The sequence below is a fragment of the Muntiacus reevesi genome, chromosome 1, assembly GCF_963930625.1.
Source record: "Muntiacus reevesi chromosome 1, mMunRee1.1, whole genome shotgun sequence".
In the NCBI taxonomy this organism is placed as follows: domain Eukaryota; kingdom Metazoa; phylum Chordata; class Mammalia; order Artiodactyla; family Cervidae; genus Muntiacus; species Muntiacus reevesi.
This window is the reverse complement of record NC_089249.1, coordinates 52,048,245-52,073,071: the sequence shown is the minus strand read 5'-3', so window position 1 is coordinate 52,073,071 and position 24,827 is coordinate 52,048,245. Positions and strand designations below refer to the sequence as shown.

The 24,827-nt window shown below is 54.0% G+C and overlaps 1 protein-coding gene across 8 annotated transcripts in view; it reads right to left on the bottom strand.

The window, feature by feature from the left end:
- CACNA1C (calcium voltage-gated channel subunit alpha1 C) overlaps positions 1-24,827 on the bottom strand; it is a 390,058-nt gene that overhangs the window by 330,445 nt on the left and 34,786 nt on the right. For all 8 annotated transcript variants that reach the window (XM_065943172.1, XM_065943187.1, XM_065943201.1 and 5 more), the window contains exons 2-3: positions 13,817-14,138; positions 9,985-10,090 (exon numbers count right to left, since the gene is read on the bottom strand). In XM_065943172.1, coding sequence (XP_065799244.1) covers positions 9,985-10,090; positions 13,817-14,138 — 428 coding nt within the window. The remainder of the gene's footprint in view (positions 1-9,984; positions 10,091-13,816; positions 14,139-24,827) is intronic.

Here is a 24,827-nt window from a genome sequence, read left to right as displayed (position 1 = left end):
TTCAGGCCCATTTGGGAACACATCTGGGGGGAGGTGGTCGCAAACCCTTCACACACTGGAGAGAACAAGCACTCAGAGTCACACGAAGCATGCCTCACACCCTCACTTCACAGCATCCTCCTCCGGGGGGCCCTGGCTTGGTCACCTTGCCTCTGAACCCGCTTCACTGTTTGCACACAAGAGCTAGACACAGCAGAGCTGCAGAGTCGTGGTCAAGATCTGGGTCCCTGGGACGGGACACCTGTTCCAGAATTGCAACAGTGGTGCCCATTGTTAGTCTGATTAAAGGGAGACGTGACTCAGAACACAGGGACTGGAATACATCCCTGAAAAGCAGAGCCCTGGCCTGGCTGTGGAGAGTCTGGGTAAACACGCCCACGGGAATGGCGGGGCTAATACGAGAGCAGAGGCTAGATGACACTCGCGTCCCAATGCCCATAAGTCAGATCAGCGTCTCCATGGCAGGTCCTCTCAATGCAATATTTTAGGACAAAGGTAGAGCTGTTGCTTCCCAGAGGCTGTCGGCAGCAGGCAGTTCATTTCATAAGAGATTTCCCCAAGATCTCTGGGGCTGTGCAGGTGATGGGTTTCCTTCAGAGTGATGTATGCGGGCTGCCTCCCGCCCCTCTCAGTTCCAAAGGCCCTTTGGAGATTTCTTTATGATTTTATGATGCTAATTCCTCTGGAAAGTTTTGAAAATTTTGACAGGCCTCATGTAAGTGCGTGTATGAGTGTACATAGGCATGTGAACATACAGACAACAAAAAGCCCTAGAAGTTGCACAAATGTACCCCTCCCCCAGCATCCTCCAAACTGTGCCCATGCACTGTGGCACCTTCTTTCCAAGGGGACCCCACATGACTGACACGGTAATCTGAGGACTGGGAATCAAGAACATGGAAACCTGGGTGTTCAGGGTGAATTTTTCGCAATGACTTACCTGGGAGAAAGCCTGCTTCCTGTTTAATTACTCAAAGTGGAAAAAAAACGAAAGTGTTAGTCGCTCAGTCATGTTTGACTCTGTGACCCCATGGACCATAGCCCACCAGGCTTCTCTGTCCATGGGATTTCCCAGGCAAGAATACTGGAGTGCGTTGCCATTCTCTTCTCCAGGGGATCTTCCTGACCCAGGGATCAAACACTGAGGGTTTGATTCTTTGATTCTGCAAACCCCAACCCAGGGCTTCCACATTGAGGGCAGATACTTTACCATCTGAGCCACCAAGGAAGCCCCACCGACGCCCCCAAAAAGCCTGGGAAGGCAGTCGATGTCTCCCTTCACTCTGTAATCCGCGTCTCCTCTCTCGCTGGCCAGCCATGCTGCTTTCACAGCTTCGTCTAGATTCCGCTATCCTGAGATGTGGTTTCTCTCCTCAGCTCTGCTCCTTTCCCATTTCTCCTGGGAACCCTGAGCCCCCTTCCACTTTTCTCTCCACCACCTCACCTTTCTGTCTTCTCAGCAACAAGCCAATGGCAATGACCTAACGCTCACCGCAAAGAGGCAATATTCCCGGGAAGCGTTCACAGCACAGAACCTCAGTGGAGGCCAGGCACCAAGAAAGCCAAGTCTGCAGGGCCCAGATCTGGATTTCCCGCCCCCAGGTTGCCCAAGGATGCTGTCAGGAACCCTCACGTCAGATGCACATCACATGAATGAACGAGCCATCTGCAAGGAGCCAGTGGACAACAGATTCACCTGCACATTTGAGAGAAGCTGACTCGATTTACAGAATTACAGACATTTGAGATGAAACAGCTCTAACATAGGCCACCAGAGTAGACAAAAAGTTTTATTATTTTGCTCCAAAAGGCCCAACTCAAGATGCCTACCTTGGAGAAAAGGAAAAGAATACAATTATTCGGAGGGACTTCCCTGGTGGTCCAGTGGTTAAGACCTGTGGTCCCAATGCACGACGCCTGGGTTCCATGCCTGGTCAGGGAACTAGATCCCACATAGTGCATGTTGTGGCCAAAAAATAAAAAATAATGCATGTTGTTGTTGTTCAGTCATTCAGTCATGGCCAACTCTTTTTGACCCTATGGACTACAGAACACCAAGCTTCCCTCTCCTCCACTATCTCCCAGAGTTTGATAAAGTAATGCACACTCCCATTAAAAAAAATTCAGGCAGTAGTCCTCCTGATTACAGAAGGATAAAAATGAAATTTTTTGTTACAAAAATTAACATTTCCTAAAAATGCCTGGCTACAGGTAGAAAAAGATGACTTTGACACCTGTGGATTTCAAGTTATCCTGAGAGGTAAGAAATGACATCAGATAGCATCTTCCCAACAGTAAGGCACCCTGAAAATGCAGAAACGTTTTGCATATAATTGAGTTTCCTGCTGAACAGTTTCCACAAAGTGGCAGAGAGGTCTGCTCAGTTCTGCTCGGCTCTGACTTTTGGGAACTGCCCTCCTTGTACCTGAGGACAGGTGTGACCATCCTTCTAGCAGCCATGCCTGTCCCTTCCTCCTCACTCCTCATCCATCTGATGCTGCAAGCCTCAAGTTCCATGATCTAGGGGTTAAATTTCAGCAAGATTAAAAATCCCACCATCGACCTTAGAACATTTTTTTTCAATCACGATTTAAGAGATTTTGTGATATCGTCCTTCCTTCCAGGTCGGTGAGCGATCATTAGTTTGGGCTTTGTTCTTTTAGTAGCATAAGTAAAATATTAACTTACAACAAATGTAGTCTCATACCCAAACGTCAATATTTTAGAGGTCAATTACAATTGAATAATTCATTTTTTAATTAGGTGTTGTTACCTCTCTCCCTTAAAATGATGCCTCGCGAGGGCATCTGCCTTAAGTGGGGCTGTGCCGTATAGAGCAGGCGCCCAGTAAGGATTTCTGGTGAATGAATTCCCATCACCCCAAGAATGGTCCTAGACTGGGCTCTGGAACCCATGCTTACATGTCAAAGCGGTACCTTCTGTGTGGAGTCCTGTCTCCTCTTCTGACTCAGAATCTTCCTCCTCCCACCATCAGTCTAGCCAACTCCCCACAGGCTTCAGGCTTCACTCAAGAGCAGTTTCTCCAGGAAAACCTCTTCTGTTGGTTTTCTACCCCAGTTCACACACATCACTGCTTTCAGGGCCTTTGCTAATCATCTTAGAATCTCAGATGCCTACGTTCAGCTCCTCACTGCCCTTGCCCTCCAGGGGCAACTAGGAGAAAGGCTCCTAAGAAGCCAGGATCAAGGTTATCAGACCAACAAATCACAGGAAGGTACTTTATCACAATGAGCTCCTCCCATGCACACACCGTGAGGACCAGCTGCCCCAGCCCCAAGCCCACGGGGTGGGCAGCCCACATTGAGGGCCAGCGCCCAGCAGACAGGTGCCCGCAGCTGCCGGGGTCCCTAGGAATCCCATGGGGCCACTCAAGACCCCAGCTGCAGGGACCCAGAGTCCCCCACCCTCCCGACGGCCTGACAGCAGGCTCAACCCTTGACATGTCCAAGGGCACCACAGTCCCAAGAAACAACACAACCTGCTCAGAATTTCCTTTGAAGGATCCAGGGGTTTGGATTTTATATTCGAGAAAGGCTTTCCTAAAATATATTTAAATTAAGAGGAGCTTGGTGCAGGAAGGGCTTCCATCACACAGAGTGTGAGTGTACATAGGAAGCGTTTTCCCCCCAGATGAATGCTGCTGCTGCTGCTAAGCCAAATGAATGCAGGTGGATAAAAACGGGGCAAGGGGTGTCACACACTTAGACTTCAAAGCTTCAGCAACTGGCAAGCGGGCAGCAGGCAGTGCCCATCTCTGAAAACTGAGGGGAGGAGGAGTCTCCGCACTCAGGGCTCCGTCCGGGAGCACTCCCCACCACTGGAGACGCCTGGTCCCCAGGGCAGCCGCCCGGCCGCCCTGGCCTCCCTGCATGGCCCAGCCTCTCTCCCAAGGTCAGAGTCCTCAGGACAAGCTTCCTATGCTGCAGGTGTTTCTAAACCTGCACCATTTGTGATGGGGAGGTGGGGTGGCACCCTCTGCCTGGTCCAGGGAACCCCCGCCTGATGAGCACACGAGGTAGCTGTCTTCTGACGGTTGAGGACACGCGCCCACATCCACGCCATGATGCCTGCATTTCCAGGGCAGACCATGTCCCTTCTCTGAATGCCAGTGTCCCTATCTGTGAAATAGGACGACAGGAGGCCTCACAGGGTCACTGCGATGCCCAAATCACCCTGACCCACACAACACTTCGGTATCCGCACATGGAACAAAGACATTACTACTGAGTTAGAGACACCACATCTTACGACAGTCATCTGTGCAACCCTGCTTACCCCAGCACTTACCATTTTTATTTTGCAACAGGACCAAGTTGATTTTTTTAAAACACCAGTTAATGCTGCTACGGGGTGAGGTGTGGGGACGGGTGCTTTGTCTTGGAGGATTCTTCCCACCCCCTCCTATGCTCACAGTCATGCACGTTCAGGGGAACAGGGGCCACCACCCCCACACATGAGTCCACGTGACACTTGGCCCCCTCTCACCAGTCACTTCGCTTCTCTGAACTAAAGGGACGCCATCTGGCAGGCTCTGTCCACTTCCCGTCCACTCACTCAACAAATATTTATCAAGAGCCTGGCGGGTGCTGGTCCCTGCCCAAGGCACTGGGGACAGAGCAGCTTCCTGGGATGAATTCTCCACCTTGAAGTAAACAAGTAAACAGACGTGACCATTTACTGTAGTGGGGATTAGAAGCAGTGTTTGCAGAGCACTGGCGCCTGCTGGTCACTCGGAAAAGGGAATTGTTATGACTAAGCAGGTCTCCCGGCCCCACCTGCCGGAAGAGACACAAACAGAAAGGTTCAGTGACTGAGGGGAGCACCCCCACCCCACCCCTCACCTCCATCCAGTCCCTCTCTCCCCCGGTCACTGCTGCAGGCCTGGCTCCAGAATGGCTCATAGGCTGTAGCTGCACCGGGTCCTGCCCAGACCAACTCAGCAGACCCCAGGGCAGGGCTGGGGTGGGGGGTGGAGGGGGTTGCCTCAGTGAAGTGTTTCCCCGAGGCCCTGGTTAGGAGCTGGGTTGAGCTCTGAGCCACCCCATCCACACCCCCACCTTGAGCACCCACAGACAGGACCAGCGATGAGGGCCACCTGCCATCACCTGTCCGTGGGTTTCCCACGCCTGGGGACCACACACACTGGCCCCGACTCTGCTGCGATGCGTGCAGGCCCCACAGAAACATCTCACCCTTCAGCAGACCTGACGGTGCAAGAAGGCCCAGCTCACTGTAGGAGGACCAGGGTCTGAGCCCACATCTCTGCTTGCTTCCCAAACACATACCTTGATGCATCCTAAATACAGGCCGTGGGGTGTCCTCAGCCCAGCGCAGTCTGGAAGTGGACCCCACAGGCTTGGGCAAGATCTGGCTCCTGAGCTGACCAGCAGGGACAAACATGGTCCAAACATGGTCCCTGCAGGGTGAGTTGTGGTGGGGGGCTGCCCCTCAGGGACCCTTCTTTAGCCATGAGGCCTCTCTGCCTCTCTCCCTGTGTGATGAGACCTGTGAGTGGGCAGCCCAGATATCCTCTGTGAGTGAGGGTTCCAGAAACCAAGAGCCTGTGTGTCTCCTCACCCACAAAAGCTCTCCCAAAGGGCCCTGTGGGACCTGCATCCAGAACCAGACAAAGGGGCTCCAGGCTCGGGCTGTGAGCTCTCCGACCAGCACTCACGGCCTCTGCCGGCACCTTGATGTCCCCCAGGCCTGAAATCACCATCCTTACAACCAGCCGGGGCTGCCCCATCTCACAGCATAAATGGGAAACCGGAAAGTCCTGCCTTCTCCCTGACACTTGGGCCCTTCTCCTGAGCCCATCCCCCCCGCCCCAGCCCCCATGTCGCCTCCTCTGGCCTCTCCTCTGCCCCTCGCCCCTCTGGAACCACCTGGTTCTGGCTTCAGAAAGCCCAACACAGCTCTGTTGTCTGTACAAGGTCAGATGCCAAATATATTCTCTTAATATTCCAACCCAATCCAAGTCTGAGTTGACTTCAGGGTCTGTTGGGAGCTGGGAGTTTTCCACATGTGATGAGTCCACCCTGCCAGCAATAGAGCTCAGGAGACCTCGTCCAATTTACCGGCCGGGCAGCAGCCACCAGCAAGGGTGTGGGGGGGTTCACATACTATTTCTACAGGATGTTCTGCCTGGCAGGTCGCACTGCCAGCAACAAGGCCGTGAAAAATGTGGAAAGAAGTGCCATGTTATGGGCCAGTTCACGCTTCCTTCTGCTTCACTAGCATCATGGAAAGATAACAAAGATGACGGATTTGGGTGCAACGGCATATGTTAGATGGAGCATAAAACAAACAGACTTTTACTTAAATAATGAGAAAAAGACCATTAAAAAAAAATTCCATACTGAAACACTTTTCAACTCCTGGAAGGGGGAAAAAAGCAAAGTGCTAGGAAAATAAACAGGGGTTGTATCAAGCAGGTTGCAGGGAGAAGGAGCCAGGCGGGAGGAAGGAAGGAAGTCGAGAGCAGGAGGGTGGCTATGGGCCCGCAGGTGTCAGAGGGATCCCCTCCTTCTGGACAGTGAGGGTCTTTGCTAAGTGAGTTATTCTTGGACTCGACAGAGGACACACCTCTGGGCAGCTGATGTGTCTTCTCTTTCTGTCTGGACCCTAGAGAGAGCCATGGGAAGAGGGCAAGCTGATGGGGCCCCGCTTGCAGAAGGGCAAACATTTGGGTCGCTTTTCCCAAAGAGCAGCCAGTCCCAGCAGCAGGGGCGCCAGGGGGTCGAGTTAAACCCATGAACTCTGGGCCCCGTGGGCTCACACTGTAGCTGCTCCCCGCCGCACCCAAGGGGATCCACAGGCTCTGAGGTCCCAGGTCCTCTGCTGTAGGTGCAGTATTGCCTCCGTCTCTGAGCAGAACTCTGCGACTGCAGTTTCTTGTTCTAAAAAAGCCATGAGAGTCACAGGAGGTTGTCCAGCTTCCTTTCGGAGGCCCGTCAGTGATTTGGGGGCCACGTTCTGGCAGGACAAGGGGACAGCTTTGGTCCTCAAAGCTCCATAAAGAGCCGCATGCACCCCTGCTTCAGGGTTCCAGAGGCTACAGACATGACCAAAGCCCCCGCTCTGCCTGGCGCCCCAGCCTGCTCTCCGCACTGTCGACCTGGAGCTGCCAGCCAGGTAAGTGTGAACCACCCCCCACCGTCTCCTATGGGTTTAAATCTCTGTTTCTCGAGCTTAGAAGACTCGGCTCTTGCCATCTCCCTCCGACTCTCAGGCGGGACCTCCCTGGTGGCCCCCATTGCTCCTCCTGTCCCCCTGCACCACCCTTCCCCTGCACCTGCCACAGGTGCTCAGAGCCCGGCCTGGAGCTCCTTCCACCCTCCCCGCCTCCCCCAGCAGGAAGTGTCTCTGGAGTCCTGCCTGACACCTGCCCTCTGCATCTCCTCCTGCTCTGTCCACAGGCTCCTCGGTTACTGGCCCTCATCCCGTTAAAGCTGACCTTCTCCCGGCTGAAGGCATCTCTTGATCCCCCCTCGCCCACTGAGAGGAATTTTCAAAATGTGTGTCTGTGCAGGTGTGTGTCTCTGAGTGTCTGTGTACATGTACGTGTGTCTGTGTATACGTGTGACTGTGTGTATATGTGTGACTGCGTGTGCTGTGTACACGTGTGTGTCTCTGTGTGTATGCGTGCATCTGTGTATGTGTCTATGTGTGTATCTGTGTGACTGTGTGTGTACATGTATGTGTGTCTGTGTCTGTATATGTGTGTGACTGTGAGTATCTGTGTATAGTGTGACTGTGTATATGTGCCTGTCTGTGTATATGATGTACATGTGTGACTGCGTGTGTACATGTATGTCTGTGTGTCTGTATGTGTGTCTCTGTGTATATGTTTCTGTGAGTATATCTGTGTAGATAAGTGATGTGTGTGTCTGTGTACATGTATGTGTGTCTGTGTCTGACATATGTGTGACTGTGTGTATCTGTGTATATTGTGTCTCTGTGTATATGTGAATCTGTGTGACTGTGTGTCTCTGTACATGTCTGTGTGTGTCTGTGTATATGTGTGTGTGTCTCTGTATATGTATTTAGGCTGGAGGAAACTCTCCATCATCCAAGCACACTTCCCTACTTTACGGTCACTGCCCAATCCGGAGCTTTAGAGAGGCAGCAACTGCCTTAGCAACTAGAACCCCCTCTCAGCCCCCACATTCTCTGGCGTACCCCGATTCCTAGTGTAAGGTTCCCCAAGTCCTGGCTGCCCCCCACCACCTCCCCTCCACCACGTGGGCTAGCCCTCATGGGGGAAGATGGAAGATGAACCGGTGGTACAGCCTGGACTAACATGAGCTTGTGCGGGGTCACCCTTTACTCAGAGAAGCTTAACTGAGGTATAACTTACATACCAGGAAATCTACCAATTGTGAGGGTCCAACTTACATACAGTTGTATGACCATCACCACTGCTTAGTTTCAGAGCTTGTCCATCACCCTGTGAAGTGATCTTAAAACCACGGTCCCTCCGCTCCAGCCCGGAGGACATCCTAGGACCCCTCGCTCTCTAGCCCAGCATGAGGAGGTGCGAGCAGCACTCAGCCACCCAGAGCGCCCACCTGTACACCCCCCACCCTCATGGACTCTGGGTGAGGGGCCGTCTCTGGGACCTAAGATGAGAGCAACCCCCTCTGAGCCTTGGCCCAGAGTCGACCCAAAGCATCACTGGCTGCCAAACAGGCCTCGGAGTCTTTTTCTAAGTTGCAGATTAACTGTGAGGCTGTAGGGTTTCACGGAGGATGGGTCGGTTGGCGGTGGGGGCAGTTACATGAAATGATACTCAGAGAAGGAGTGGCACCAAGGAAGGCCCTGCTTTTTCCGGGGGCCTCTGGGACACCCCTGGTGTGTTTCTTCTGCCACAGCGAAGAGTTCCTGCCTGCTGACACAAGGTCACACCTCGGCAGGCCACGTGGACTTGGGCCGAGGCTCTGCTTGCCCTGTCATCGCTCAGCTCACCAGCCAGCTCTGGAGCCTGACCCCACACACAGCCCAGGCTCCCTGAGACAACCAGGCAGAGGCCGTGAAGTCCAAACAGACATCAGACACACTAGCTGCAGAGGCCCAAGAAAATGTCAGACTAAAAAGCACAAGAATTGATACCCCATGATATTGAGAGAGGCTGGCGACAGGAGAAGGAGGCCCGGGTACTCTCCTGCTTCTTGCAGAAATAACCACCAACTGTCCCCCGTCACTAACTACAGGAAGCTGCCAACGACCCAGGAGATGCTTTGTGGGGTCACGTGAGAAGCTCTGGAGTCCTGGCAGGGGAGGGGAGAGGCAGGACTTCCCCCCAGCCGGCGGGCGGCCCAGGATCGCGGGGCGCCTGGTTGGGCCAGCTACATTCCACAGCCCCCTCTGTGCCCAGACGGCTTTGTGATGACTTCAGGCTCAGCACAGAGTAAACACTCTCCACGCTTTTTCCATGGACACGTTCTAACCCCAAACTGCCAGCACTGGCCTCCCAACCATCCAGAGGGAAAGCCGCCTTTCCCAAGAACATAAAACCTTCTTAACTAAATAGTCCATCTTGGCTGCAAAAGCAATCTTTCCTACAAGCTTCCTAGAAATTACTTCTCGAGCACCAAGCCTACGAATCACCTGAGCAAAGCCCCCTCAGCGGGATGATGGCCCTGGGAGCAAACACGACAGAGGATCCAGAAGGCACACTCGTTCCAGCAGACACCTGCCCTTCCAGGATGCGGGTGGAAAGAGCACCCACGGGCCACTGCCCAGAACTCACACTCGCACGCACCCTGCTCACAACTGCCTGACCGCAACAGTCTTTCTCACAAGAGGCCGAGATAAGACAGGCGCTGATGTGAAAAAAGAGACCTTGGCATCCAAGCTCGGCCGGCTTTTGTAACATCAAGCATGTTCCGGCTTGCATCCGCGTGGTCCAAGCTTAGCCCCCACTGCCATTGTGCGGAGGCAGGCACGCGGCGGTGCACTTACCAGGTTGGAATTCGTGGCGTTGGAGTCATCCTCTGGAAAGGGAATATAGATCGCTAAGGCCACACAATTGGCAAAAATAGTCAGTAAAATAATGATTTCAAATGGCCTGGGGAGAGGGAGTTAAGGAATTAATGCCACGGGAAGCACAAGTGAAACAAACACACACAGATATATATATATATATATATATATATATATATATATATATATATATATATTTTTTTTTTTTTTTTAAATGAAGATTCATAAGAATTTTGTTTAAACAATACATTCCAAGCCCCTTGTGTTCTGAAAAGAAACATATGCCTTTTTAAGTGCTTCTAATGGGGCCCCGCCAAAATTTTTCCTAATATGTCAAAAGCAGTGGAGGCCAGTCGCGTGCCAGAGTAAACACAGATTTCTAAAACTTTTTTCCCTTCTTTTATTTATTTAGATTGCACTGGACTTCATTTTCCCTCATGTGTGCACAGGGTTGCTTTTAAAGATTGGAGCCTGCTCCAGCCGGGACTCGCCCCCGCCCACCCCTTCCCGGGCCGCCCTGCCCGTGGGCTCACCCGACTGCACTGGGGGCCCGACAAGGCTTGGCTTGAAACAGGCAGACCCTGTGGGGCTCATGGCAGAGACTTGACTTTGACTCTTCAGCGAAATTTGGAGATAATACTTTCAATCTTTTAAGTTGAAGTTCACAGTCTTTTCTTTTCTTCCTCCTCATTCTCTGACAGCTTCCAGAGAGCCTGAAGGTGGCTAGGGGCTCTGGACCCCAGCAGCAGAGCAGCATGATCTGTGCGGGTGGGGGACGGCAGCTGGGTGCAGGGGTCTCTTCCACCTACTAAGGTCCTGCTTTCGGGGTGGGGGTGGGGCAGCCTGCATCCCAGGGTCTCCTGACTTGCTGCAGGTTGTGCTGGGGTTTGGAGGGTGGGGGGCATGGGGATAAGTCAAGCCTCACTCCCCAATCCTTTAGGAGGTCCCTGTGCCCAGATCTCTGAATCAAAATATCAGGCAGATGCAAAAATGAGCAACTGTGACCATACACTTTCTGCCCTACACCCTCGATGGAAGGCCATGGGGTGGGGGGTGGGGGGTGCTTCAGAGGAAGGGCCCAGCTCACACTCTTCCAGCCCCATTTCCCCTCCTCCCCAACACAGCCACCGTTTCCAGCCCAGTCCATGGAACCTCACCAGAGGAGGATGAGAAACAGGACGGCCATTCGTGGAGGGAGGGACTGCCTCCATCTCCAGGGAAGACTGGGCTTGCAGAGCTCACAAGTCCTGAAGCAGACAAAGACCTTGGAGACGGCCTGGTCCAAACCCCTGAGGCCCAGGGAGCCTGAGCAACTCCCAAGACCCACAGCAGGCATTGACCTGCCAGGCCAGAACCCAGACCCCTGCCCGCAGAGTCCACTGTCCACTCCTCTGCCATGGACATCCCAGGATCTGAGTTCTCAGGGCAGCCTGGGGCCTGGAAGGAACTGGTGATCCTCCAGTTCAGGGCCCCCTGGACACTGTGCTGCCTACAGGTGGGTCCCCTCGGCCCTGAGGGTGGAGCTGGGCATTGGCTCACCCAGCATGCCCCCTCAACACTGTCAGTTTCTTGCTATTGAGAACACCTGCAGCAGGCGCCCAGCCTCTCCACTGGACAGACCCAGAAAACAAAGCAGCGTCTCCCAGGGCTGAGCTGGCAAATAGCAGTCAGGTCTGAACCAGAGCTCCTGACTCATCTTTTCCAGCAGGCCGTGCTGCCTTTGAGCTGGCCAGGGATGCGTCGGGAGTTGGGATGCTGGTGGGAGGAAGGCTGGGCACTGATGCTGACCAAAAGCTTGCCCCCCAGGCCCTGCTCTGACCGCCCTGCTCAAACCACAGCGTGGTGGGCAGTTGTCACCCCATTCCTACATGAGGAAACAGAAGGTGACGGGATGCGTCAACTTGCCCAGAGTCACCCTCGCTGGGGTAGGATGGGGTTGGACCAGAAAGTCTGGCTCCAAAGTCTGAATTTGTCAGCAGTCTTCTACACTGATACACTCTGAAATCATCCCAAGCAATTGTTGCTGTTAAAGTTTTGTGGGAACTTTTTTGGTGGACCATTTTTCAAGTCTTTATTGAATTTGTTGCATATTGCTTCTACTTTACGGTTCTGTTTTTTCGCTGGGAGGCACGTGGGATCTTAGATCCCCGAACAAGGATCGGACCCGCACCACGTGCGTTGGAAGGTGAGGTCTTAACCACTGGACCTCCAGGGAAGTCCCACCCTCAGTGTTTTTAGGAAATTGGCTCTTTCAGGCCCCCTCCCATGTGGCCTTCTCCCTCTTGCCCTGTCCCCACTCAGCCCAGGCTGGGCATCTTGGTCCCCCTCATCTGCCCTGGGACTCCCCCCGGCAACCAGGACAAGAGCCAGGCCTCAAATGTCAACCTGTCCCCTCGCCACAGGTGGGTGGCAGCTGAGTCCAGGTGTCTCCTGCTCTGACGGCTCCCAGCCTCCAAATCCAGGCTATCCTTTCATTACCTTGTGTTAAAGCTCAGAAACCACTCAGGCCATTAAGCAAGGTTGCATGGTAGAGAGAAGATGCCCATTGTAAGCTGGGAGTTCAGACCCAGGTCCAGTTCCCCTGGGGCCCCGCTGAGCTGCTGGCCTCCTCCTGGCCTCCCCCAACCACCCCCCACCAGTGCCTTTCTCCTAAACTCAGGACTCATGGGGAGAGGGAGCAGGGATGTGAGTTCAGGGCACCTGGATCTGAATCCCTGGTGTGGTTAGAGCGAGTTCAGCTCCTCCCGGCCCGCTGCCCCACCCTGGACACATGGCCCGGCTGCCCCTTCACAGCCCCGACCAAGCAGTGCTGACAGCAGCCCGATGGGGACCCACAGATCCAAGCTTCTGACCTAGGCAGCGGACACCTCAGCCCTGGGACCTGCTGCCCAGCTCTGCAGTTATGCCGGGCTTTGGCCACCTCCTCTCAAGTGATTTGGGACTTCAGGGGTTCAGGCTTTGATAGAACAAACATTTCTTGCTAAACAGAAATGTCCTTCTGTCTCGAGTCATCTCCTTATACCTTTCATCCACTCCCGAAACTTGTAAATCTTTCCATGGAAAGTCGTCAATGAAACCTAATACCCGCCCTAAACCCCCGGAGACGTGGCGGGCCTGCCCAGATGGCTTATTCCTAGGAAAATGCCTGGCACTGAGTCCAGGGTCCCAGTCCTGTCTGTGCCAACCTGCAGGCTCCGTGTCCTCACTGGGAAAGTCGGGGGCACACGCACTCACCCTCAGGGGCCTTCCCATCTCCCCCACCCCATGATTCCTGGGTGGGATTGCTCCGTGAGAGCCCAGCCCTTCAAAGCCTCGTCCTCTGCAGCCTGCGCTCACCGGGTTCTGTGCAGACACGGGGTCTGTGTCATCCCCCAGGATGGTGGTCCCCAACCCAGGTGCATCTGGAGAGTTCAGCCAGGTCCGGGCAGAGCTCAGACACCTGCGCTTCGTCCCAACCCCCCAAGGAACGCTGATGGACTCCTCCAACCTCACGGGGAGGTCACACGGCTATGCCAGCCCACAGATCAGGAAGAGGTGACATGTCAACCCTCACTGAGTGAGCCCGGAGCAAACTCAGCCCGGCAAGCGAGGAAAAACAACCCCTTAGTCTTGTTTCCTTAAACACTGCTTTTATGTACGGAGCAATCCCCGAGGAGCTGGCTCTACAGGCAGCTTCCCAGGCCCCGTCCCCAGAGGCGCTGACTCAAGGCTGGGGAGGGCCTAGAACTCTGCATTCCAACCAGGCCCAGTGACCAACCCAGGGGTCTGAGAACAACCCGCCGCAGGCCACACGGCCAAACCCAAAGGATACTTCCACTCAACGATGCTGATGCAGGCCCTCCGGATGGGGTTCTTTAGGGTCAGGCAGAGCAGGGCGCGGGGTGGGCGGGTGGCCGTTGTGCTGCCCTGCTTCTTGGGCTTCCCGTACTGCTGCCGCTTCCGCTGCGTGGAGCTGACCGTGGAGATGGTCGCGTTGCCCGCACTGCCCATCAGCTTGGCCTGCCGGGCCGCGTCTATAGCGGCTTGCCAGGACAGGGCGGCCCCCGGCGTGGGGATGTGCTCGGGCGCCAGCCCCGCGGCTGCATTGGCGTTCATGTTGGCGTGAGCCGGGCGTGGGCTCCCATAGCTGGGACCTGCAGGAGAGGACAGGGACAGTGGTCACTGCGAGGAGAACTCAGGAGCCCTGGCAATGCGATCTGGGCCCCAGACTCGCAAGTGTTTTTTTAAACATTTCATTTCAAACCATTGCAGGAGCCGGGAAGGCGACCCATGGAAACACTAGAGTGTGACCCTGAGTCTGCTCTGATCCGAACTCAGCCCAGGTCAGCTGTGTGACCCTGGACATGTCTCTCCCCTCATTTTAAGGGGAAAATACGCATTAAGCACTTGGGGATCTCAGAAACACAGCAAGAAGAGGAGGATGCAGAAAAGAAGAAATATGCTATGCAACACATGGCAGTTAAAATATATACTTATAAGCACACATACAAATAGAATAGAATCGAATGCTTGTCTACAGAAGGTGAGGCACGAAATGAGAACAGGATACGGAGACAGGAAAAAAAGAATGAATGAATGAGAGCCGCTGCATGAATCAATGCTGACAAATATATAGCAAATTGAAGGGTATAATTCACTCAGATCTCTGCACCTGAGCTCCAAAATAAAAGTAAGAACCTTAAATGAAGGGGTTGGACCAAAGCAAGGTGACATCCAGGTACCGTAAACCCGTCTGGTTGGTGATGGGTGTTGTTGAATAGGAGAGCCGGCAGCTGTGAGGGTTTTAAATCACGACAGCAGGTCCCATGATGTCCCCCCAGTTGAGCAATAGGATCTATGCGCCTTCCTGACATAAGCTGGCCTTCTGTGATTGTTTTCTCAGCAGAGGTGACACAGAGGCGACTTCTAAGGTAAGTGGAAAATCTGAAACGCCAGCCCTGGGCCACCACGCTGTCAGGAAGCCCCACCAGCCTATGTGGGGGTGGGGAGTCCTGTCCAGCCCCCAGCGACTCCAGCTGTCATCTGACTGCAACCCCACGACAAGACCCCAAGCCAGAACGGCCCAGGGAGCCCTTCCTGACCCCCTGACCTGCAAAAACTGGAGCAGCCCAGTGTGCAATGCAGAGAGCCACTTGTTCGGGGTGACTCACTGTGTAGCATTTGGCGTCTGGGAAATGGCGCTGTGTGTAGTGGGTGTGGCCAGGAGGGGACAGAGGGACAGAAAACCTGGGCAGGACCCAGAGGAATCCAGCATAGACACCTCGGCATGGCTCTGGCTTGAAGGCAGCACAAAGCTCCAAGACTGTCCCCACAACACGGCCCGGGCCTGGTGGGTTCTCCCCTCTCTGCCCACTGACACCTCCCCAGAGAAGCCTACAAGGTCCACCAAGAGACCGACCCAGTCCGGGCCCTGGGATGACCTGTGACCTTGAGACTGGTCACTGGCCAGGCTCCGTGGGATGAGGAGGTGCTGCGAGAATGGGGTGACATTGTGGGCAAAGAGCCTGGCACCTGGAGGCCACGTCAGTTGCCCGGGAGAGGGTGGCCAGAGCCAGGCCAGGGGAGCGAACATCACTTGCAAGCCTCCTTCAATAACTCTCTTCTCTGCGTCATGTGCACGGGGTTCTTCCAGGGAAGCTGCTGGCTGCCTCCTGGGGCCCTGTCCCCCTCCTCAGAACAGGTTGGACCCAGATGACCACGTGGTGCCTCGCCCAGTGTCCCTCCTTCCCACAATCAACTTGGGCTCACCCTTCTAGGTTTGCCCTTCAAAGTTACTTTTGCTCCCAGCTGGCCCTCTCACCTTCACCACCGACCTTGTCCCCGACAAGGGCCAGTTCAGAGATGAGCACGTGACCCAGCTTAGCCTCAGATCCCAGAGACACTCCGTTCTGGAGACAGACTCTGACAACCGCTGGGCTCCTGTGTCCAGCCACACGTGATGCCAGCTCCACCTCTGAGCTCTCCAACCTTACGTCTTAGGTAACTTCACTTAAGGTGATCTCAATTGGCTTTCTGGCCCCTGCAGACCTAATGCACTTGCTCACGTGCCTCAAAGCCCCTACCTGTCTGGACTGCCACTCCTGCCAGTTTCCCAAGTCTACGTCCTCCCACCATCACACCAGTGACACATGGAAGTTTCCAGTTTCATGGCACCTGACTGACGGGACCCCCACGCGCTGTGTACCTCAAGGGCTCTGGGACTTTTCTGAGCACGACAGGAAGGCATATTGTGACAGGTCACTGATGGCTGTGCAGGCAGGAGAGGCGGGTGGGTAGCATTTTATCACAGAGGTACAGGTGCCCGTGACCCACCCGCTGGGCCCGAGAGGAGCCCTCCAGGTCCGCGCAGGTGACAGCTGGTCTGCACCTTTCCCTCCGTGGCAGCTGCTCCCGCACCGGCGCCATCTGGTCCCCGTGGCATCAGAACCCCACCCCCACTCCCGGCCTGGAGAGCAGCCTCTGAGCTCTCCTCAACACACGGCCTGTGCCTGTAGACACGGGCTCCGCGTCTCCATCAAGGACCCAGAGGAGCCAACCCCTTCCAGACAGGGGTCCTGCCCCTCGCATGCTCACCGCCATCGTCACTGTGGGGTGCCCCAAGCTTACAGCGGGGGAGAGCCTGCTCGGCCAGGCCTCTGCCTCTCTTAGGAGGCCCCAGAGGAAGAGACTGGAAGACAGGACGTGATGCATCGAGGCGCCTGCTACACAAGGGTGCCGTGACAACCAGCAGGTGTGGGTTCCCATCACCCACGAGAGCAGAGGATGTGGCGTGAGGCTGGAGATACTGCGTCCACTCGCTCCGTGTGTGCGCTCACAGGGGGCCAGTTCATGGCCTGCCGTTCTGACCCCAGGAAGACCCTTCGTGTCTGATGTGACGCTCATTAGGCACCACCCAGCATGACATCAGCCCCGGGGCCCCCAGGGTGGAGGCGGGCGGACGTGCCACCCTGGACCAAGCGGGTCCGACGTGGCCGGGTTCCATGTGTTTACCAGGTTCACCAGCAGGGGCTGTGACCCTGTTTGCCAATTTGATCTGTGAGAAGCCACCTTCTTTCCTCTTCCAGAGCTCCTGGATCAGCCCCTCCTCTTCCCACAGGGCCGTGGAAGCAGCCGTGAACCCCTCTGACACAAGGACCCGCTAGGCCACACTCTGTCCTGACTCGAGGCCTCGACGGTGCCTGCCTCCCTGCTCCCCTCAGGTGTCCCCCAGCCCCCCGAGCTCTCTCACAGCACCAGCCACGTGTCAACCTGGCCATCCCAGAGTCCACGGATGATGTTGGAAAAGAAGGCAAGGCGCAGCAAGGTGGAGAAGACACCCATCACCCAGGGAGGCCGGCATGGGTACGTCCTGGGCCCCAAACCGTCAAAACCTCTGGGCCCCATGGAGCCCAGAGGAAGTTGGAAAGGCTGGTCTGGGTGGGCTGACTTCAGAGCCACTCGAGCCTCGGTGACCTTATTTACACTGTGAACCGTTCCCAGAGCACTTGGACCTCTCGGGAGAGCACCATCTGGAGAAGCACACACGAACAGGCCCGCGGGGAAAAGAGGAATGACAGCCTCCCCAGCCAGAGGGCAAGAAAACAACCTTCAGTGTCTCAGTCCTGGAGACCGAGGACAGCTGCAGCCCTGCAACCAGGATGGGGGTGGGAGGTGTGTGGACACACACACAGGCACACAGACACACAAGACACATACACACACAGATACACATACATACAGATAAGTAAGACACAAAGAAACACAGACACACACAAAGACACACACAGACACACACACAGACGCACACATGGACACACAGGACACAGACACAAACATATACATGCACACAGACACATGCACACATAGACGCAGACAGACACACAAACACACACGCAGACGCATGCACACACACACACAAACACACACAGATATGCACACACAAACATACACACACACAGGCACACAGACACACAAGACACAGACACACACACATACACACACATACAGATACATAAGACACAAACAAACACAGACACATAAGACACATAGACACACAGACACACACAGACACACACACAGACACACACACGGACACACAGGACACAGACACAAACACATACATGCACACAGACACATGCACACACAGACGCAGACAGACACACAAACACACACGCAGACGCATGCACACACACACAAAAACGCACAGAGATATGCACACACAAACATACACACACACATACACACACACACACACACACACACACACACAAGAGACATGTGTGGCCCTGCAGGCTGGCCCCTGCCGAAGCTATACCTCAAGGCCCAGCTCAGCCTCCCCCACCCCACATGACTGTTTCCCACCCTACATGACTGTCCCCCATGCCCTGGGATGACTCCCCAGTCAGGTCTGAGGCTCCATCAGAACCCAAGGGGCCCACGACAAGAGGACACGATGATCTGAGAATGAAAAGCTCCATCTCGGACCCCACACGGGTGGCTCCGGAGCAGAGCGTGGAGGGAGGGAAGCGCTCTGTGTCTCTGACGGCTTCTGTTAGCAGGAAATAACCACCCAATGCAAAGAGACCAATTTTCAAATTACAAAGCTGATTCAAAGCTCAGTCTCCTGGCTGCCAGCTGAAAAGATGCCACTGTCTAAGTAAGCTCCAGCTCCTGCCTTCCCGGACGATCTGTCCAAGCCCAGGGCGGCAGCCCAGCCGACCAAGCTGTGTACACAGGTGGGCATTCATAGTGGACAACTTCCTTGTGTGGGAGAAAGTGTCTCCCACTTGAGAAGGAGCCCAGCTGCCCTGGGCAGCACCTCTCACTGCACCCACGGCTCTGCTCCAAGGGGCCAGGACAAGGCATCAGTCAGCCTCAGGACTGTCTTCTCTGCTAGGGTTCAAACAGGAGATGAGCTCAGGACTTGGGCTTCCCTGGGGGCCCTCAAGGAGCTGGGACCTTGAGCCTGGGGACAAAAAACCAAGTGGTTTTCTTTAATCTGCCTGCCTGTATGCACCTGCCCCAGGGCCTCCATCCCAGAAGAGGCCCAGTCTCTGCTCACTGAGGCCCGTGATGACGACATCCTGGTGAGGACGACTTGGAAAACAGTGCTGGGACTGGTCATCTGCGCCCGAGAGGACGAGCTTTCCCAGGCTCCCTGCTGTGACCACAGAGGAGCATTTCCAGGGAAGAGGCTGTGAGCAATGACTTCCCCCTCTGGTGCCCCAGCCTGGTCCAGGCCGCAACCCATTTCTTGCCTGAGATGTGGTAGCAGCTCTATTTCCCTCATCCTCCTGCCCGTCCCCAGTCCAATCTCCAGGCAGCAGGCAGAGTGACTTTTTAGAAATATCAATCATGAATCAGGCCCCATCATCCTCTCAGTTAAATCTCTTCAAAGTCCAGGCTCTGCCATGGGCTGTGAGCCCACAGCAGTGGCCCTGCCCACCTCTCTGCACTTCCTCCCTCAGCCTGGTCCACCCCTTGCCTGCCGTCACGGCCCCATTTCACTCAGACAAGCTCTGTCCTCGCCTGCCCCAGGACCCTTGCACGTTCTCAGTATTCTGTTCCCTTTGCTCTCAGCTCGGGGAGTCCTTCTCAAATCCCCTCCCCGACCCCCCAGTGTAAACCCCAGTAGCCAGCATGCCCTCACATCAACCCTCAGAAGAGAAGCCCAAACTCCCGGTGCCAGAAGGGACCCCCAATTAGCCATGTGTGTGGAAGGAGTTCGGAGCCACTGACCGGCTTTGTGAACACGACCTCCCTCTCTGGCCTTGGCACCTTCAGCTGCACACAGAGGGGTCTCTCCCAATGGCCGGGCTTTGAACACACACAGTACAACCTCAGCTGATTTATGGAGATGGATGCATTCCTGTAACACAAAGGACATGCTTTCTTTCCGGTCAGAAGCCACCCAAGGTCTTCGCAGAAGCCCATGGTGACCCGGGGCCTCTGTTCCCTTTAAGAGCAGCGCAGCCGACCTGAAACAGAAACCGAGCTCTCTCTGCCCATTAAAGGCCAAATGAGCAGCAACCAGGAGGCCATTAATCTTCTCCATCGAGCGCGTTGCTGAGATAGCCGGGTGCTCGCACGGGGAGGACGGAACGCTGTCTGGGCTCAGCAGACAGCCCAGGCCGGCCTTTGCAGCTCGGGGTGCTCCCCATGGGGAGGCTGGGGTCCCTCTTGGCTCCGGATGGGCTGACTCAGCAGCCATCCACCCTCCTTCCCTGCGCCCTCCTGTCTCAAAGAGGCTGGACACACTTTCCTATCTCCTTGCGGCCAGATTGCTGTGGCCATGGGGTTGACCAAGTCACGGCCTGAATTGAAACGAAGTTCAGTGGGGAGGGTGTTCATGTTACTACTCTTGCTCAGTAGAGACAGAAAGCTCTGGTGGTGGCTTCCTGGTCCCTGGACTGCAGATAACATGCTATGATCTGAAGCCAGCTCCAGGCAAGGCCATGTCCAAATCCCCCAGCTTCCCATCATCCCATGGCCGCAGTCCCCTTGGCAATCCAGCATGGTTCTGGGATCACTCCCAGTGCATCCCCTGCAACCTGCTTCCCCAATCCTTCTGGCTGGTTTGTAAGCCTTTAAATTACTGCATTAAGTACCTTTCAGGGACCTCCCCAGTGGTCCAGTGGCTAAGACTCTGCCCTCCCAATGCAGGGGATCTGGGTTTGATCCCTGGTCAGGGAACTAGATCCCACATGCTGCAACTAAGACCAGGCACAGACAAATAAATAAAATTTTTAAAAAGGTATCTTTACTCTTAAAATGGCTATAGCAGTGTCTGTTGTAGGTCTGAACCTTGACCTCGACTGACCCAGCCAGGCCACAGTAGCGTTGTCCTACGGAACTTCTACAATGATGGAGCTGCTCTGTAATTCTGGGTCGTCCAACGTGGTAGCCCCAGGCCCTGACTTTAAGCACTTGACACGGCTAGTGCAACTGAGGAACTACATTTTGAATCATGTTTGATTTCAGTTCATTTGCATTTAAGTAGCCTCCCTTGGACAGGAAGGAGATCAAACCAGTCAGTCCTAAAGGAAATCAACCCTGAATGTTGACTGCAAGGACTGATGCTGAAGCTGAAGCTCCAATACTTTGGCCACCAAATGAAGAGCCGACTCACTGAAAAAGACCCTGATGCTGAGAAAGACTGAGGGCAGGAGGAGAAGGGGGCAGAGGGGAGACAGTTGGACGGCATCACCAACTCAATGGACACGAGTTTGAGCAAATTCCAAAAGACAGCAAAGGACAGGGAAGCCTGGCGTGCTGCAGTCCATGGGGTCGGAAAGAGTCGGACACGACTGAGCGACTGAATAACAAGCCTCCCGTTCCTAGCAGCTACAGCGTGGACGGGGCCATCCATATCCAGAGAAAGTCGTGACGGGAAGAACAGGATGAGGAGGGATAGGTGTGAGAAACGGGAGAGTCCCCCAGAGCACCGAATTCCAACTTGTGAAGGAACTTAAAAAAAGCAATCCAGCCCTGATCCAGACGCTGTTGGGTGGGTGGATTTTCTGATCAGGAAATAACCACCCTATGCAGGAAGATGCATCTTCAAAGCATACGAGATTCTAAGATCCAACAAAAAACTCAGAAACAAAAGGTCATTCTTCAGGGTTAACACACTAGACGAATGAGAAACTCGCTTTCCCAATGGGCAGACAGGGATGCTGATGTTTCCCCAACTCCAGCTGAGCCCACAGAACCCAGCCTAGGAGATCCTGGCCAGGATGGAATCCCTCATCCCAACCGAGCCCCAAAGGTGTCTCCTGAGCCTGTCAACCATGAGCTGTATGCCTGCTCCTTCTCTTACCTGAGCTGTCCCTGCACTATTTTCCAAGTCTCCTCGTGGTCCCTTTGCCCTCCTCTTCACTCATCCTGGACCCCAATTTTATAAAAGCCACTAAATAATGAAAAACGTATAAAATAATTTATTATTTTTTAAAAACAGAAATGTTACTAGTGGCTTTCTTCATTGATGAGTGACATTCATTTGCGTGGGGCCGATCAGCCTGGCATTCAGGGCCCTGGACTCAGAACCAGACTGGCCGGATTCCAATCACATGACCTCCTGGTACCTGATATTCCTCACCTGGGAAACGGAGATGATAAAAGAAGCTAACACACACAAGTTAATAAATGTACAACCTTCAGAAGACTACTTCAGACGGAGACCCTTATAAATACCAGCTATTTTTTCACTAATTTGTTTTCCAAATTCTGTATAATAAATCATTCTTTGATAATCAAAGAGAAAAAAAAGTTACAATTTTGTTTGACTGTGTTAAGTTAAACTTCCAAAAATTGCTGTGGCCAAACCAGCATCAGGTTCTTGTCCAATTTCATGTAATATCAAGTGGGTGCCATGAGGTCTGAACAGATATGGGCACAGACCGGGAAAAGAGTTGTGTCAGGACACCTGGGGCCCTGTACACATGTACACACCATGCACATACCACACATACAACACATGCAAACACACGCGCACACGGCTCCCTGTCCTCCCCCAGACATGGTTACTCCTCATCCAGGTGGGACACAAGCAGCATGGAGCCGACTCCTCAATGCTCACAGGCCCCTCACAGCTGTATTCTGCATGGAGCATGACGCTTCCTTCATTTAGAAAAGTCAATGCCGTTTATCTCATTTTCCCTGTGAAGCCTCTGCCAGACAGCAGGCAGACGAGATGTGGAAAAGCAACGAAAAATGAGCAAGTGGCCCTGAGGCCGCTGCCCCTCTGTAAACACTAGGCTGCGAGTAGACATGAAGCCACCGTGATGCTCTCCTGACTTTGGGGGGAAGAACCAAGCCAGAAGCCAACAGACCTGAATCCCAGGCCCCGCTCTGTAGCCAATTTTTCAGGGTGCTCGGGAGGTTCGCTTTCCCTCTGTGGCTCTGAATTTCCCCTTCTTTAGAGTAAGGAGGCTCAGTGGTGACCATAAGAGTCCCTCCCAGCCCAGATATTCACATCTCAGAACCCTGTGGTCCAGCCCCTCACCCCTCCCAGGCTGGTGCAACTCCCACCAAGTTCCTCGCTGCCTGGGTCTCCTCCCCAGTGGCCTCAGGACAAGGGCCAAGAGGGTTCAGCCCGCCACCCACACCCCTCTGCTCCCTGCCCTGGGAGGGGGTGCTCGACCTTGCTCAGTGGCTGCCCCCAGCCAGCCTGGGCAAGCCCCACCTCAGGCCCACACAGCCAAGATGCCAGCAGAGAGGACAGCCTTGCAGCCCTCATTTCTTTTCTAGCTTATCATCCCACAGTCTCCCCAGGACTTCAGGGTCTCAACACAGTCTACCTGGAAGCCCTCAAAGCCAAGAAGGGTGCTTCACAACCACTAGGATGGTGTCATCAGAACACCAGAAAGTAACCAGTGCTGACGAGGACATGGAGAAAGCAGAAGGCTTGGGTGAGGTTGGTAGGAAGGTAAAATGGTGCAAATGTGACGGAAAATGGCATGGTGGTTCCTCAAAAAATTAAACATAGAAATCACCATATGATCCAGCAATTCTGCTTCTGGATATTTATACAGAAGAAGAAAGGGGGGACACCCATGTTCACAGCAGCGTTACACAGGACAGCCAAAAGTAGGGAACAGCCCCAGTGTCTGTCGACAGATGCACGGGACAGATGAAGGGATCAACACTCTGTTATACATACAATGGACCATCATTCAATCTTAAAAAGGAAAGAAATTCTGACGCAGTGTGTCAGACGCTTCAACATGAAACTTGAGGACAAAATGCACAGTGAGATGAGCCACAAAGACAAATATCACATGGTTCCACTTACAGGAGATACTCAGAGTAGTCAAATTCAGAGACACAGAAAGTACCATGTATGTTAGCAGGGGCTGGGGAGGGGGCGGAAAGAGCTCTGGAGACACCAGTGGTGCTGAGAGGACAACAGTGCGAATGTACTTGGTGCCACTGAATCACACACTTTATCAAAGTTACAGTGGTAACTTGTGTTGTGTCCATTTTACATATTAATAATATTAAAAAATAAAAAGCTTTATTTAATTCAATTTTGTTTTAAAAGCCAAAGAGGGATGAGTGTTGGACTCAGAGACCTTGGAAGAACATCCCCAGAGGCAGACACCTGTGCAGACAGGTCCCCCCTCTGTGGAAGAGAAAGCTCAGGCCTGAGGGTCTGACCATCCCAGACTATCTCTGGCTCTGCCGAGGTTCTGGAGCATCCCTAAATTCTGGAGCATCCCTAGGTTCTGTAGCATCCTCAGATTCTGGAGCATCTCGAGATGATGGAGCATCCCCAAGTAGAGAATCCCAGGACACGGGAACATCCCTAGGCACTGGAGCATCCCCAGGCAATGGAGCATCCATAGGTGATGGAGCATCCCCAGGTGATGGAGCATCCCCAGGTGGAGAATCCCTGGACACTGGAACATCCTTAGGTAAAGGAGCATCCACAAGCATTGGAGCACCCCCAAGCAATGGAGTATCCCCAGGCACTGGAGCATCCCCAGATAATGGAGCAACCCCAGGTGATGGAGCATCCCCAGGTGATGTAGCATCCCCAGGAGGAGCATCCATAGGCAGTTGCAATGGCTCCTTTCCGTAGCCCACACCTCACATAGCAGGTATAAAAAGATGTGTTTGCTGAGGGAATCTGCTTTCTCCCCCACATCCTGAGAGTTCCCATTGCCAATGACAATGCTGCATGGGACACCGGCTGGAGTCGACTGATCCAGCTTCTCTGGATCTCAAATTCCAGCTCTTCCCTCAGAATCTCTGTGTCTCTCCTTTGCATGTGTTGCTTCCTGTCCTTCTGGAGCCCCAAGCAGCCATTTCCCTTCTTCCTTCTCAGGTTTACTGAATATCTT